This window comes from Misgurnus anguillicaudatus, chromosome 24, assembly GCF_027580225.2.
Source record: "Misgurnus anguillicaudatus chromosome 24, ASM2758022v2, whole genome shotgun sequence".
NCBI classification, from domain to species: domain Eukaryota; kingdom Metazoa; phylum Chordata; class Actinopteri; order Cypriniformes; family Cobitidae; genus Misgurnus; species Misgurnus anguillicaudatus.
In genome coordinates, this window is record NC_073360.2 from 18,988,782 (window position 1) to 19,005,890 (window position 17,109).

Below are 17,109 nucleotides of genomic sequence, written 5' to 3' on the forward strand. Positions count from 1 at the left end.
AACAGCATCATGAATATTCTTCACTTCATAATGTTTATTTGACCGAGTAATAATAAAATTTACATAGTATTAACACTTAATGACATTTAAATGACAGTTTAATGTAATTTTAACCCACAAAGCTAGGTAGTTTCTTAAGTTTGATAATTATTGTGTATGACAGATTTATAACAAGTTTTGTTGTATTGGTGTATGTCAAGTTGTCATAACAAAGATTTCTCAAACAATATCATCTTTGCATTAAAAAATACATTATTGAGTAAATGACACTTAATGGCAGTTGTCATATGTGCATAAAATCTTCTTCATGTTCATGACAAGTGTCATATGTACTTATAAGTCTTATGCACACCCCTTCAAGTAAAGTGTTACCAAGTTTTTTTCTAGTTTTTTGTTTCCTATACAGGGCAGGGGAAAGCAAGAGGTATGTAAAATTTAATGAAAGTTTCTAAGCAGTTGCACACATCTAAATGGTTTTTGGCATTCAGAAATAGACCCAGATTTCAGCCTAATAGGGATACTTGCACTGAATCACCAATTTCACATGTATTTTGTGTATTTTTAAAATACAAAATACTGTATTTGTATTTAAATGCATTTTTCCTCACAGTATTTTGTATTTGTATTTAAATACATTTTTCAACACAGTATTTTGTATTTGTATTTGAAATACATTTCTATGTATTTATGCCCATCTCTGCGGACAGTGCACCGCGAGACATAAGCCCATCATGCTTTTGTACTGGCTGCTTAATTCGCGCGATCCCGCCATCGTTTACTAAAGCTGTTTGTGAACAGGGCACGGCTGCACACACACGGGAGCGATCTGCTTGCAGCAAGAGGCAGCGTCACGAGTTCTACAACAGCGCTTAGGTGCCCGTAGATGCGCCTGCATATTAATCGCCCAAATTTGGAGCTAAATCGGCCAAAGCCGATTTTTTAAAATATGCCAAAAATTGGCCAATTAATCGGCCGGCCGATAAATCGATCGACCTCTACATAATATGGACACTTTAAATCACTTTTATATGATCTATAAATACTGATTTACCTGGTACTGTATATTATAGCTAATAAATGTAGTGTCAATTAATGTCAAGCCCTGGTGTTATGTATTGTAACATCTGGCTGGACGTCAGCTGGAGGTCTTGGGTCTGGGTAGTTACCAAAGTCATGCTGTGACCCTAGATTGAGTTTTAACACCAGGTCACCAAAAAGGTCTGTTTGTGACACTTTCATGGGAGATCTTAATCTCCTGACAACATACACTTCCAGTCGACTCTCTCTGGCTGTCTTTATAGTGACAATCTAAGCAAATTAACACCTCAAAGCAAACTTCAAACAATGGCCAGAGATGGAGCAGGTATGACACCGAAATGTGTCTGTGTCTAAGATCAAAGCTAAGACCACAATAAATTGGTTTAAATTGTATATATTATATATCCTTATATTGCATGTTTGAATCTGTAATGTACCACTTTTTTGTATAGGGATGCTTTGTTTATCTTAGCATGTCTCATAATTCACATTTATGGAATTATTATTTGATGTGTGTTTATCTTGTCTACACTCTAAATAATCCCCTTTTCCTGATCAATGGTGTGCATCATCTTACCATAACTGATATCAAACTTGTTTAATATTAATCCAAATTATTTTTGTAACAAAATCTCTGGCATAGCCCATCTATGCAAATGAGTCTGGTGAAACAAAGACAAAGTTTTCCCAACACGATCAACACCCTTTCGCATTGGTCGTCCCAACTCCAAGGGGTTGGTCTTAGCTCAGGTTAAGAGGCATGCACATCAATTCATCATTGCTTACAGCTTACAGTCACGCGCAGCACGTCACACGGCTGCTCAACAGCGAGGCCGCAACACCCAGCCAGGCTCACTGTGAGACCTGCCCTCCCTTGGGTCAGTTTTCTTGGGCACCGGTCACTTGGACAATCTTCACATCATACAGACACCTCCAAGGTCACGTGCTACAAACTCAGTGGAACTCTCTTCCTCGCACTTCCATATGCGCACAAACAGCTGGACGTGCACACGCGCCTCACAAAAGCCAATGCAAGTATCGCTTGTTCATTCGCTGTGCTGTGTTATTGCCCCTTATTAATTAAGGTGATTCTCAGAGTTTCTGATGGTTTGTGCAGAAGTTAAGTCCATAGTGATATTGCCCTTCTTTTACTCTCTCTTATTTTTCCCTCTTTTCTCTCTGTCTCTCTCTCTTTTTATGTTCTTGTCTAGTAGTGTAACATAGTTTAATAAACTGGTTTTGCATTAAACAACTGAATAGTTTCTGTGTTCAATGCTCAGCTAATCATGTCAATTTACCTGCCTAAAGATCTAAATGCTTAACAATAGTGTATAGCAGTAAAAATTTATTTTCTAAAGGCCACGGAATTAACTTCTTAATGTACAATTATGAGTATATTCAATGGACGAATGCATTAATTGATTGTTATTATTATTTTGCTATATCAGTTAAAATCTTATTCATTTAAATAATTACAGTTAATTGTACTTATTATTTCCCTTTAAGTTAAATCTGGGATTTCCTCTAATTTTCCTTAAATAAACGTAGTGTTTTGGTTGGAGGTTCACAGTGTTTTAAATAACGTTATTCCCCTCCTCCTGCTAAATTACTAGAGTATAATTGATATGTAAAATACATTTTTCTGAAGTTTGATGAAGTATATTGTATCTGATGGTGCACATTAACCATATGTGTACTGTGCTCTGCTACAGCTACATTTATAAGCATTTGCTATCACTGATCTCACTTCAAGTATTATGACCCTTTTCTGTTTATTTCCCTTTTAAGTAAACAAGGGCTTTACACATATTTTTCTCCTCAAATGTTGATGCTTGACCTTTGCTTTAGGCTCAAGATCATATTAGTTTTAAATATTGACTCAGAGACACAATGAGCTTGAAAAATAAATGCCATTCTTTTATTAATCAAATATGTTTGGTGCTTTGATCAGGTTGATAGACACTGAGATAAACTGAGGTTTCAGGGGCTTAATGAAATTTGGGCTCATGTGTGAGATATAGAGGGTAAAGAGAAGTTTTTAACACTTTCAGGAAGTAGTTTTGTGCCAATGATAAATACCAAACAAAACACAAAATATAACATTCAAATATTTGTGATTTTATTTCAACTTCAACCAAGGTGCACAGTAAGCTGCAATCCGAAAGTTTTTCAACAGAGGAAGGAGTACTCGGCCTCAGAGTGATCACCTGAAGAAAATAAAAAAATGTTACCACAGAGAAAAAAGATGCTGTAGATAAAATAGGGTGAACAAACGTGCCATTCTTCCCAGACGCGTCCTGGACAGGATTTTGGGTGCATCTTACAGAAGTCGTATTTGTATACTGCATACGTCATAGAGGATTATTATTATTATTATTACAGAAAAGCAACCGCTACATTTTAAGGTAAGAATGAAACTACGATTGTATGTCTTTTGTTTTAACTGAATGGCGTATGCGGTCAACAAATACAACTTCCGGAAGACACACCGAAATCCTGGCCAGGACGCGTCCGGGAAGAATGGCACGTATAGTCACCCTAGATAATAACAGATGTCAGATAAAATCACTGTACTTTAAAATAAGTAATAATGTATACAGTATACTTTAAAATTAAGCCAAATAGGACAAACCGTTGTGTTTTGGCAAACCATGCACAGACACTTGACTTCTTTAAATTTATGATTAAAATGAATTTACATCTTACTTGTTTGGTAGTAATCATAGACTTTGATCACAGCTGGCTTGAGGTTCTTAACTGGAAGAATCTGTTTTAATTGTATCTCATAATTCATAGGGAGATTTTTTGGAACCTGCAGGAGGATCAAGAGAAGAAGACAAACTCTCAGTCATTAACATTATAGCTAAAACATTTATGGATAAATTACATAAATGTTCAGAATTTGAATATTTCATTCTCTCACCTCCTTCAAATATAAAAGGATATGATCGTCTTTAGTATCCACCCGCTCCACAAGTGGTCCAAATGTCTGAGGAGCAGCGGCAAGCTGTGAGGCAGAAACTATTTTAATTAATAAAGTCATTTTAATTGTTGTTAAGAAATGTCTCTTGTGTTGAGTTGTTAGATTTATGTTTATGATTTTGGCAGAAGCTTTAATTGCAAAACTACTTAAAGTGCATTCCAGCTTTACATTTTATCAGTATGTGTGGTCCCTCTGACTACTAACACAACACTCTGCACTGTCAGAAAAATGTCCAAAATAGACCCAAGCTAACTCAGGCAATACCCTTTAAAAGGTCCTAATATGAACCATTTTATTTTGGTTCAAGTATGTATACATGTATACAAATAGTACCATGTACTTTTAAAGTACTAATATGAACACTTTAGGTGCAAAGGTGTACGCTGCAGTGACAGCTATAGGGGCTATTTTTTCTGACAGTGTACCAACTGAGCTCCAGGAACTACAAGGTCAGCAGAGCTTTACTGTAGTTTACTACTAAAAAAACAGACGCAGAGCATGTGTTTTGAGACTTGAGCTCTCATAACTTTAAAGTTTGTGATAATTTACTTTATAAATTCAAACCCACCAATGATGTGTCAGCTGTGAATCCTGATAAGAGCTTAATATCCACAATGACCATGTTAGTAGTTTCCTTTGGACCATTATATCTGCAAAAAATAAATAAATAAAAGGGGTTGGTTTCTTGAGTACCTCATAATGACAAAATATTTATACTGTTCATATTGTCTGTTTTCCTTTTATAAAAAAGATCAGTTAACATTTACATTGTAGGTCAAACATGGGTTAACTGAAACTCAGTTTGAGTTTAAAGGACTTTGCTTTTTAGAAGCGTTTGTTAGACAAACTAACTAAAGCTATAATCATTATCATATTTTTATATTTTCCTAATATTTCCTACGTGACAGTGAAGTTCAATTTTTTTGCAAATGATTTTTTGCAATCAGCCTCAAGCGTAGCTTCAACGGTCAATGTTTTATCTTCAGTGGGAGTGGGAATGTTGTAAAACAGAGCCATCTGAGAGAAAGAAATAAAGGATCAATACAAACACACAAACACAAACAAATTCATAAATCATCACACATAACAGTTTGTTAAACCACAGAGATATGCCAAGTGTTTTTATTAATGCTAAGATGTACCAGGAGTTTCTGACCTGCACAGACACACAGCTCGAGCCTTTCACTTCAATACTGTATTTGCCAGGAACATTGGTCAGTTTCTTCTCCTGATACAGTAACTTGTTGTCCTGATTCACATCAAAGTTGTGAGAGTCTCCTGCTGACTGAACCGTCACTGTACTGAAACCATCAGAGCTGAAGACTTTGGTGGCGTACAAAGACAAAGCCTGAAGAGCCACAACTGTGTCCTGATAACATCACAACATCATTATTACAACATGGAAATGCATTCTGGGTAATATAAACAAACATAAATGCTTATTAATATGATTAACCTGTGTAGATGAGAATCCTCCATAGGCGTTCTGCTGCTTGACAAGCCAGCTGACGATCCTGTTAGCATAACCCAACTCAACTGTAGTGACTGAATCTGAAGTGAGAACAGCTAGCAGAACATATGAGCTGATCTCCACTGACAGAGAACCAGAATCATCAACAGATCCTGACTGAGACCAGTGAAGCTGAGACCCTTTAGGACCAAAGACATGTGAATAAACAACAGATAAAACAACAGATATTGTTGACATTCAAGAATACACGAATGTCTTTACCTTCTGAAATGGCAAGATTTTCCAGTTCCTTTAAAAGCTGCTGTCTGGTGTCCGTGTCATTCGCCAGACTGAAAGTGTAGGCAAGCAGCGCAGTGCTGTAAGTGTTTTTAAGATTCCCAATGATGGACCTCAAACAAGACAAACCTTGAGCGACCACAGGATCCTGAAACACAAACAGATAAACAGCAGATGTGAGTGTCATTCATCTAATAGTTTATACTATGATCTCTGTTGATGTACTTACTGTGACTGGAGTTTCCAGTTCAAGTAATGATGCAGTGATGTAAGCAGTCATGGTTATATTATCATTAACTCCACCCTGTAGAGACACAGAAGAAAATAAAGCGACATACTGTAGTAAATTTATCATGAAAATGTTCAATCACGTACCTTCATTCTGTTGTTGAACAAACTTCCTTGTTGAATAAAACAACCATCTGTACTGCGCCTGCTTATTAACCAATTCTTTGCACTTTGAATAACATCTGGATCAATGAATATGTACTTCTGTGCTTTGCCAAAAGACCTCAGGACAAAAGATGTCAACCTGGAGGTGTGGAAATTGGAGAATTATCAGTTTTTGATCACTCAAATATATTTTAGAAAATTTAAAATGAAATATTCACCATGTATTCTCTTCACCACGGCCGAATGTACTGTAGCCACCACTGTAATGTCTGTAGTTCAGCTGTCTCTGATATCCTGTTTAGTTTGACAGTGATTGAACAGTGAAACAGTGATTATTATTCTTCATTATTACACTCATTAGAATGCTCAGATAACAAACGCTAAAAACTTATAACACACGGTATCCTGAATGCTGTAAATCATTTCGATATTGTTACGTCCTGTGGATGTATTAAATAAATTGTTTAATGTTTATGTCACTTTAAGTTGTTTTTGTTATGTGCTCTGGCTGTCTCCTTCACTCTGATTGCCTTGCAGTTGATTTGCCACACCTGAGGTTCGTTAGGAGTGTTGCACAGCCACGCTATAAGAGAGCAGAGTGAACAGTGCTTGAGAGGGGTTCCCTTCTCCCCTGCACCAGACATGTGTAGTTGTGTTGCTAAATGTGAATTGACTTGGTTCTTTGCAATGTGTCTGTGAGGTAGTGATGGCCAAACGAGGCTTCCTGAACCAATGAGGCTTTCCAGCCCATTGGTTCGCCAAAAGGTTCATTTACCCGAAGCCTCATGAAACACTGTGCTCTCCAGTGACACCTGCTGTGCAAAGCAATGTATCGCACACGCACACAAATCTATTCATTTTGAGCAACCAAATTGTCATGGTGTGGGCTTTTGAATAAAGTATATTAAAGAAAGTATTATACTCTGCTTGTGTTAACCTATGTACACACAACTCACACATACACAACTTTGTGTTCAACTATACAGTAGTTCTTGAGTTAGTGATAACAGTGAATGCACAAAATAAAGAAATGAAGAGGTCCGTTGCAAAAGAGATAAATCCATTTTTTAACAATTTTGTCAAAACATGTTTATTGTTACGTTATCATGTTATTATTTAGTTTTATGGTGCTACTTAGCTGTATTTTTTAAGTTATGAAGGTTTAAATCAAAACAAACCAACTGCAGTTGCATTGAAATTAATTGGAATGCACAACCAAAAACAAGATTTCTGAACAATTAACGGTCTCGTTTTGCAACGAAACTCTTCAAATTATCGTGAGTGCAGTGCTTATTGAACTGGGGCTGCAATAGTGCAATGCTTATGGGACTGGAAGTGTGGAACAGCAAACTGCAACATGGAAAAGGGTTTACTGGTTTTTATTTAGAAACAAAAGTTTTTTAACAGTATTTGGATTGAGGCGGTTTCTGTTTTTAGAAAACACCCTATCACAGGGCACTGATGATGCTGGACAACATAAGAAGATCAGTGCCAGCTTATATAAATTGGGATATTGGACCTTCTGTTGGTTCCAATATCCCAATGGATCCTCAGTCCTTCTAGGTTATCCCTAATACAGTCTAGTCTTATAATAATAATAACAGCAGCAATAATATATAATAATAAATATATGCTATATAATATAATTACGTATTATTAGAACTAGACATATGCTAATTTACTCTAATGATCTACTGAACTAGGCTATGTATAATTTACTCTAATAATCTACTAAACTAAGTGTAATATAATATATAATACAGGCTATGATATATAATGATAACTATACTAGAAACTCACTACAACCTCGCCACTACTCGCTACAACCAACACTTTAACATCAATGCAAACGTACTGCAAAACCCACAAGAGGCGCGAGTTTCGAACCGTAAGCGAAACTCAGAATGAAGCAATGACGTATTCAACAGAAAACGAGGCCTCGTTTGTCATCGTCACGTGATTTTCACGGAAACGATACAAGCCTCGAATCGGGGCTTCATCTGGAACGCCCCTTTTTGCTCGACACAAGCTCCGGAGCCTCGCTTCAGATGTCCCATCACTACTGTGAGGTGTTAAAGGTAGCATGCAACATTTTGTACACGTAATGATTTCTTCTTCTTTTTGTTTTCTTTATATTGTTTGGTATTAAAAGGTATTGTACTGAATTCTTATTCACATATTTACTTTAATTTGAAATGGGGAGTCGTAGGGAGATTGAGTTACCTTTTTATTTTAAGTTAATTCCTGTTTTTCTGTAGGTAGGGAGTGGAGGTTAGCATATGTTGTTTATTTATTTTCTTTTACTTGGGTAGGTCATTTAGTTTATCCCCCATTAGTAAGTTTCTTATGTTTGTTGTTTTGGTGACCTTCTCCTGAAGATTGAATATCCCCATTGTTTAATAACAATAAATATAATTAAGTTTATGACTGGTTGTTGGTATGCATTTCTGGGGCAGAGGATTGAAGGGGATCCTCCACGATCGCTTTAATTTAGTTTTTATTATTATTATTCAATTTTGTTACTCTCTTCCAACCCTAGACTGGGAGAATTTGTAACAAATGGGGGCTCGTCCGCTCGTCCGTCCATCCCTTAATTGACTAGGTGAGTACTCTCTTCTCTCAATATTTGACTGTTTTCGACTTTAGGTGGAGAGGAAAGGGTAGTGTCCATTAAGATAATGGAGTTTGACTTTACTGAGTTTACTGTTTTCCCTACACTTGAAAAGTTTAATCGCTATAAAAAAAAGATTTAGTCTTGATAGCAGAGTTTTTTAATGTTTCTGTAAAAAAAGATGTTAAGAAGCATGTATTAAAGGAAGAGTTGTTTGAGAAATTGGTAAAAGATGGTATTTTGCCTAGAGAGTCTGATGAGAGCATAGAAACTGAGGTTCAGGATGAAGTATCAGTGGAGGCCGAAGGCATAAAAGTCAACTCTGAGACTATATCTCAGGATCCTGCAATTGCTTTGAAGTTAAAGGAATTAGAACTAGCAATTTAAAAAAAAGAATGTGAGGCAGAAATGATAAAGCTTCGTGTAGTGGAGACGCAGGCTGACCGAGATATCCAGATCCGTAAATTAGATCTGGAATCAGAGCGCCTGGCTAGAAATCAAGTACCACTTGTATCACCTTTGACTGGTGGTAGTTCTGCCACAGAGGATTTTTCTCAGGCACCCTATGGCGATTATTTTGATGTCAGTAAATATATAAGACTGGTACCTCCATTCAGAGAGACGGAAGTCGATTCGTACTTTGTAGCATTCGAGCGAGTTGCTAGTAAATTGAGGTGGCCAAAAGATATGTGGGCTTTATTGCTACAGTGTAGTTTAACCGGACAAGCTCAGGAAGTTTGTTCGGCCCTGGCAATTGAAAGCTCTCTTGACTATGATATTGTTAAGGCTTCAGTTTTGCGAGCCTACGAATTGGTGCCAGAGGCCTACCGACAGAAATTCCGTAGTCATTCGAAATCAGTCAAACAAACATATGTTGAATTTGTAAGAGAGAAGAGAGTTCTATTTGAAAAGTGGTGTTTTTCTAGCAAGGTTACATCCTTGGAGCACTTACAGGAGTTAATCTTGCTGGAAGAATTTAAACATTGTCTTCCCGCAAATATGGTAATGCACTTAAATGAACAAAAAGTGGTGTCATTGGATAGTGCTGCAGTCTTGGCAGATGAGTTTGTGCTGACACACAGAAATGTTTTCTCAGCCCACACATCTGCCAAGTCTTCATTTGCTAAAGCGGTAAATTCTTTTAAAAGTGAGTCCGCATCCAAAATTGTGCGTAAGCCTACAAACAGTGTTTATAGGCGAATTTGTTTTTTCTGTCTTGACCCAAACCATTTGATTGCGGATTGTAAGGCTTGGAAACAAAAGATGGCGGCTTCCAAGCCTAAGAATGTAGCACTTGTAAACACCATGTGTAATGACAGCTCTCTTAGTGGAGAGAGTTATCAGCCTTTTTTATTTGAAGGCACCGTGTCTTTATCTCCTAATTCTGGTTTTAAACCTGTAACAATCTTACGAGATACGGGTGCTGCTCAATCCTTTATAGCTGAGAGAATATTGCCTTTCTCAGAGAATTCTTTTACGGGTAATGACGTGTTGATTCGTGGGATCGAAATGCACTGTGTGAATGTGCCACTTCATACCGCGTATTTAAAGTCAAGCATTGTTAGTGGTATGGTCAGGTCAGGAGTGCGTCCACAGTTGCCTGTGGAGGGTGTTGATCTGATTCTGGGTAATGACCTTGCGGGTGGCTAAGTCTTTCCTAGACCAGTTGTGTCATATAAACCAAGTGCTATACAAGAATCTGATCTGACCAAGGATTTTCCGTCTGTTTTTTCTGCCTGTGCAGTAACCCGTGCCCAGTCCAAGAAAGTTGAGGAAGTAGTGGATATTTCAAATTCCTTTTTGGTTAATGAGCCTGACTCGGTGGAGTGTGTCCTGGCTATTACCCCAGAACCTAACCATGAGGTACCTGTTATTAGAGAGTTAACCTCTGAAATCTCAGGAAAGGTTGGTAGAGAACATTTAGCATTAGCACAAAAAGCAGACCCTTCCCTAGCCAAGTGTATAGCGGCTGCAGAAAGTGCTACCTCTATACCTAATTCTGGTGTGGTTTTCTTTTGGGAACGTGGTTTGTTAATGCGTAGATGGAAACCCCAGCAAGAAGACTTAGGCTGGCAGGAAGTGCAGCAGATTGTGTTGCCTACTAGTTATCGACAGCAGGTCTTAAAACTTGCCCATGAAAATGTTTTGTCTGGACATGTTGGTATAACAAAAACTTACCACCGCATCACTAGATTTTTCTTTTGGCCTGGTCTTAAGTCAGCAGTATCCAGATTTTGTAAATCATGTCATACTTGTCAGCTGGTAGGAAAGCCCAACCAAAAGATCCCTCCTGCACCCCTCTATCCTATTCCAGTTGTAAGTGAGCCATTCGATCGCTTAATTGTTGACTGTGTTGGCCCATTACCCAAAGCCAAGTCTGGACATCAATATATTCTGACCATTATGTGTACCTCGACCCGCTTCCCTGAGGCTGTTCCATTACGAACGTTAAAAGCTAAGGTTGTAATAAAGGAATTACTCAAATTTTGTTCTACTTTTGGATTGCCAAAAGTTATTCAGAGTGACCAAGGGTCAAACTTCACTTCCAGGGTTTTTAAACAAGCGCTAGAAACCGTGGGTCTATGCCACCAAATGTCTACAGCATATCATCCTGAATCCCAAGGTGCAATAGAGCGGTTTCATCAAACCCTTAAAACCATGTTACGGCAATTTTGTGTGGAAACCGGAAAAGACTGGGTTGACGGTCTTTCTTTTATAATGTTTGCGGTAAGAGAATCTGTGCAGGAGTCCCTTGGCTTTAGCCCTGCCGAACTAGTGTTCGGTCACACAGTTCGTGGCCCCCTAAAGCTGTTAAGTGAACAGCTGCTAAGTCCTAGTTCCAAAGCTTTGCCTGTTGATGACTATGTCACTTCTATTCGTGAGAAACTCCACAAGGCCCAAACTCTTGCAAAATTTCATCTGTCTACAGCACAGTCTAAAATGAAGGCTCATTTTGACAAAAAGTCTGTGAAAAGAGATTTTAGTCCTGGTGATTCTGTTATGGTTTTACTTCCAACACCTGGTTCTATTTTACATGCAAAGTTCTCTGGTCCGTATCTTGTTGAGAGGAAGTTGAATGAGTCAAACTTTCTAATTGCGACCCCAGACCGTAAATGTAAAAGCCGTGTTTGTCATGTAAATAGGCTTAAGCCTTATGTAAACAGAACTAATTGTGAATTGACAGTAGGTCAAACTGTGGTTTATCCATTGACATCCTCGGTAGCCACAGTAGGTGTAATGGAAAATTATTCCCTGAAGGAAGATGGTTTATTGTGTAAAGAAGTACCAATTTCCTCTACACGGTTGAATAATTCTGCAATAATGAATGATCTCCCACACTTTCTTTCTCATTTGACTAGTGAACAATCTGGTAGTTTAATGGAACTACTTTGTGCTTTCCCTACCTTGTTTAGTGATGTGCCGGGTAGGACTACTATGTGTGTTCATGACATTGATGTTGGTGATGCTGTCCCTATTAAGCAACATCCTTACAGGGTAAATCCCAGAAAACGAGAGATTATGCAGACAGAGGTTGAGTACATGCTGCGCCATGGACTGGCCGTGCCCAGCCAGAGTCCTTGGAGCTCCCCCTGTCTACTTGTGCCAAAACCAGATAACACCTTTCGTTTTTGCACAGATTTTCGAAAGGTTAACAACGTAACAAAACCAGACTCTTTTCCCCTTCCTAGAATGGAAGACTGTGTAGATGGAGTTGGATTAGCTAAGTTTGTTACCAAATTAGACCTTTTAAAAGGTTATTGGCAAGTCCCGCTTAGCCAACGTGCTTCTGAGATTTCAGCATTTGTCACACCTGACAGTTTTCTACAATATCAAGTTTTGGCTTTTGGAATGCGAAACGCACCGGCTACGTTTCAGCGTATGATGCATCAAGTTCTGTCAGATGTAACTAACTGTGAGGTGTATCTGGATGATATTGTGGTATATTCAGATAACTGGGCAGATCATGTGAAAACACTCAAAGAGGTGTTTAAACGCCTAACTGCTGCTTCCCTAACTCTGAATCTTGCTAAATGTGAGTTTGCAAAAGGAGTTGTTACATACTTGGGTAAACAAGTAGGTCAGGGAATGGTTAAGCCTGTTGATGCTAAAATTACCGCCATTCTTGAATTCCCTGTACCCAGTAATAAACGAGAATTGAGACGCTTCCTTGGAATGAGTGGGTACTATCGAGGTTTTTGTCCCAATTTTTCTGCTCTAGCCTCTCCTCTTACAGACCTCCTTAGTACCAACCGAAAATTCTTATGGAACAGTGACTGTCAACTTGCCTTTGATGCTGCCAAAGATCTCCTCTGTCATGCTCCTGTTCTATCAGCTCCTAACTTCAAAATGCCTTTCAGCTTGCAGGTAGATGCAAGTGCTAGAGGAGCTGGTGCAGTTTTGCTACAAGAGGATGAGTGCCATATTGAACACCCTGTCTCTTACTTTTCTAAAAAGTTCTCTAAGGCCCAGCAAAACTATAGTGTAATCGAAAAGGAAGCTCTGTCACTGTTGCTCGCTCTTCAGCATTTTGATGTATATTTGGGGAGTAGCTCTAACCCTATTATTGTGTTCACAGATCATAACCCTTTGGTATTCCTTTCTCGTATGTCAGGTTCTAACCAGCGGTTATTACGGTGGTCACTCGCTGTTCAAGAGTATAATCTGGACATTCGACACAAGAAAGGTACTGAAAATGTTATGGCCGATGCTCTATCTAGAGTTTAAAAAGGACTTTATTCCCCTTAACTATTGTGCAATCCATAAATAAGAGGGTGGACATTTGATTGCAAATTCTAGATTGCATTCTTGGTGGTGGGGGTGTTACGTCCTGTGGACGTATTAAATAAATTGTTTAATGTTTATGTCACTTTAAGTTGTTTTTGTTATGTGCTCTGGCTGTCTCCTTCACTCTGATTGCCTTGCAGTTGATTTGCCACACCTGAGGTTCGTTAGGAGTGTTGCACAGCCACGCTATAAGAGAGCAGAGTGAACAGTGCTTGGGAGGGTTCCCTTCTCCCCTGCACCAGACATGTGTAGTTGTGTTGCTAAATGTGAATTGACTTGGTTCTTTGCAATGTGTCTGTGATCAAGTGTTAAAGGTAGCATGTAACATTTTGTACACGTAATGATTTCTTCTTCTTTTTGTTTTCTTTATATTGTTTGGTATTAAAAGGTATTGTACTGAATTCTTATTCACATATTTACTTTAATTTGAAATGGGGAGTCGTATGGAGATTGAGTTACCTTTTTATTTTAAGTTAATTCCTGTTTTTCTGTAGGTAGGGAGTGGAGGTTAGCATATGTTGTTTATTTATTTTCTTTTACTTGGGTAGGTCATTTAGTTTATCCCCCAGGCCTAAAAAAAAAATTTGTTTGGTTCCGGTTTCCGACCGACCCAGCCAATTTATGTGCGACCCAAATTTATTTTATGAGCTTGGGGAAGAAATAATACACATTAAATAAATACACAAAAAAAAAAAATTTGAGGCGAACTATAATTTACCTTTTAGTACAGCACCGTTTTTGTAAAGCACGCGTCCTCCAGCAACAAACAAAGCAGCTACACAGTCGTTAACACAATAGTTCACAGATCGTTGTCGCCACTTACAAAGGCACTGGTAAAGTGGTAATTTTTGGTGTGCATTCGAGATGCTGTTTCGTGCACAGCAACGTGATCTTTTGCCCCGCCGAAAGTTGTAAATTACAGACAAAAAAAAGACGAGCTGAACAACGATATGCAAGTTATATATTTGAATTTATGGTATTATGACCAGGGCTTGACATTAACACCGCCAAACGCGGGTAAGATTTCGGCCGTAAGGCGGGTCTGTTTTCTTAAAAGTTATGCGAAATGATAAACCCAGAGCAACGCACAGAGATCTGTTGAGAGACGCGCACGCGATCAGCGAGGCGTTGTGGACCAAAGCGTCACCTTCCAGAGAGCGCGCGAGAGCTGATGGATTTGCGAATGCACAAGAGGACGCAGTCTGAGCGCATACAAACTTCGGGAAAGATAAAACAATTGCATGGAAGTGATTGATATAAATTGCGTGCAAACTCTCAGGGCAAGAGCGAAGAGAAATTCAGCGCATCTGAATGCACACGAAATCAAAAGAAACCCGCCATCGAGAGGTTCGCGCATCATTTTAATGTAACAATAATGCCCTCCCGACATTTGTCATTAAAAGTCTTAAATCACTTTTATCAGAAACCCTTTAGCTTATAAAATACATCTGCATGACAGTAAAATTAATGTACATATCTTGACAGTATTTACTGGTGTTGTTAATAAATATTTAAAGTGGTAATCGATGGGTTTTGTGTTTATCTTTTCAGTTTAGAATTAGTGTTTCTTCTACACCCCTGTTCTACTTTTAATATATTCATTCAAAGTTAATCTATTTATGCCTTAATTACTAGCATGTTTTTCATGCATCTTATATGATCTATACTGATATACCAGCTATAAATGTTGTCTTAATTCGGGTAGTCAGACTGCATTTGAAATTCAGTCTGCATCTAATTTAGCAAGTAAATTTGCTCGAATTAAAGTCATTTTAGGATGCCAAAGTCAAATTTAATCATATACAATTTAACTTTGGCTAGTACCTTTGAAAAACAACTAGCCACTTTGGCTGGTGAGCAAAAAAGTAAATGTCAAGCCCTGATTATGCTACAAAGAGTTCCACTTTTATACTTTAGCCACAGGCTCACGTAAGATATTTTTCATATCATACAGACAGATTCAACACCGGCCTCCACATATTGCGTTTCGTTATTTATTTATTTTTTTACTTTAAAACACGCAGTGTATTCGTTCAGCTGCTTCTCTCTCTCTCTCTCTCTCTCTCTCTCTCTCTCTCTCTCTCTCTCTCATCAAAGCCTTGTGGTCTGCTAAGATCACTAAAGTTGGACATTTAATCAATGAAGATGGATGGATATCTGCAGAGACCTTGGCCCATAAATTGGGCATAAGGTCAGTTCGAGTGGCAGAGAAACTGTTAACTCAAGTACGTGAGTCCTTACCACTGGATTTTAGACTTTCTCTGGAAACATCTGATGTGGACAGTCCTCCTTTCCCAGAAATAAGTTTTTGTTTTGACACTGGAGAATGGCAGGAAATGGAGGGTAAATTACTCTCCTTTAGAACCCCTGAATTGAACTGTTTTGGTGACGTAGGAAAGAAGGCTCTTTATGTGCTGTGTGTTAAGGTGACCCATTTTCACACTCTTGGAAATGTGAAGGAGTCTAAGTGGCAGGAGATTTTTGGAACTGGCACCTCCCCTAAAGGCTGCTGGAGGACCTTGTACAAACCTCCTATTGAGAAAAGGTCTGGAGACCTTCAATGGAGGATAGTGCATGGTATAATAGCCACAAACAGACACAGAGCACACCTCGATCCACTAGTAGGGGAAGAGTGTGCTTTTTGTGGGCTACAAGAAACAATTTTTCATTTGTTTCTTAATTGTTTAAGACTCCAACCGTTGTTTTATTTATTAGAGGAGTATTGTCAGTCTCTGGGGGAGGTTTTTACTCCTATGTGTTTTATCTATTGTCCCAAGTACAAAAGAAGCACTATGCCAGTTCATGTTTTAATCAACTTTGTGTTTGGTCAGGCAAAAATGGCAATTTGGGTGTCTCGGAAAAGAAAACTCCTTGGGGCAGGATCAACTGATGTTATTCAGGTCTTTAGGGGATTACTGAAATCTCGTATCAACATAGAGTATGCCTATTACAGACTTGTTGATGACTTGGAAACTTTCAATATTAAATGGTGTATAAATCAATGTGTTTGTGAAATTGACTCTGATGGCTGCTTACGAATCAATGCTTAAAGTGGTGCATGTTTTTAATCCTTCTTAAGAGGTGTATATATTTATTATTATTTTTTTTTCCCTTTCTTGTTTTTCGTTTTCTTTTTTCCTCTTTTTTAACTGCTGTTTTCTGATTAGATTTTGAAGTTTTTCTAATACTGTTTATAAATAAAGAGATTATAAAGTCGAAGTCTCTCTCTCTCTCTCTCTCTCTCTTTCTCTCTCTCTCTCTCTCTCTCACACACACACACACACACACACACAATTAAAAAGAGATAATCCGTGGAGATACGTGGCTCTGCGCTGCGTGAGACAAACAGGCAATATGGCCAAAGTCACCTCAATATATCCGCTATTCAATTTAAATATTTAACAATTTCCTACCTATCCCTTGCTGCCACTGTAAAAAAAAAATAAATAAAATAAATTCCCTACCGACCCATGACCTAAACTGACAACCAACCGGAACCAAACTTTTTTTTTTTTATGCCCCATTAGTAAGTTTCTTATGTTTGTTGTTTTG

The 17,109-nt window shown here is 38.2% G+C and overlaps 1 protein-coding gene across 2 annotated transcripts in view; it reads right to left on the minus strand.

Moving 5' to 3' along the window:
* Positions 1-3,135: 3,135 nt before the first annotated feature.
* LOC141361410 (alpha-2-macroglobulin-like) overlaps positions 3,136-17,109 on the minus strand; it is a 37,137-nt gene continuing 23,163 nt past the window's right edge. Inside the window, exons 24-34 of one of the 2 annotated variants that reach the window (XM_073862541.1) lie at positions 6,380-6,455; positions 6,144-6,300; positions 5,998-6,072; positions 5,754-5,916; positions 5,478-5,671; positions 5,178-5,390; positions 4,923-5,038; positions 4,590-4,671; positions 3,962-4,027; positions 3,745-3,850; positions 3,136-3,245 (exon numbers count right to left, since the gene is read on the minus strand). In XM_073862541.1, the coding sequence (XP_073718642.1) occupies positions 3,208-3,245; positions 3,745-3,850; positions 3,962-4,027; positions 4,590-4,671; positions 4,923-5,038; positions 5,178-5,390; positions 5,478-5,671; positions 5,754-5,916; positions 5,998-6,072; positions 6,144-6,300; positions 6,380-6,455 (1,286 nt within the window). In that variant the 3' untranslated portion in view covers positions 3,136-3,207. Of the gene's footprint in view, positions 3,246-3,744; positions 3,851-3,961; positions 4,046-4,589; positions 4,672-4,922; positions 5,039-5,177; positions 5,391-5,477; positions 5,672-5,753; positions 5,917-5,997; positions 6,073-6,143; positions 6,301-6,379; positions 6,456-17,109 lie in introns of both variants that reach the window. The other variant, XM_073862539.1, reaches the window with a different exon arrangement.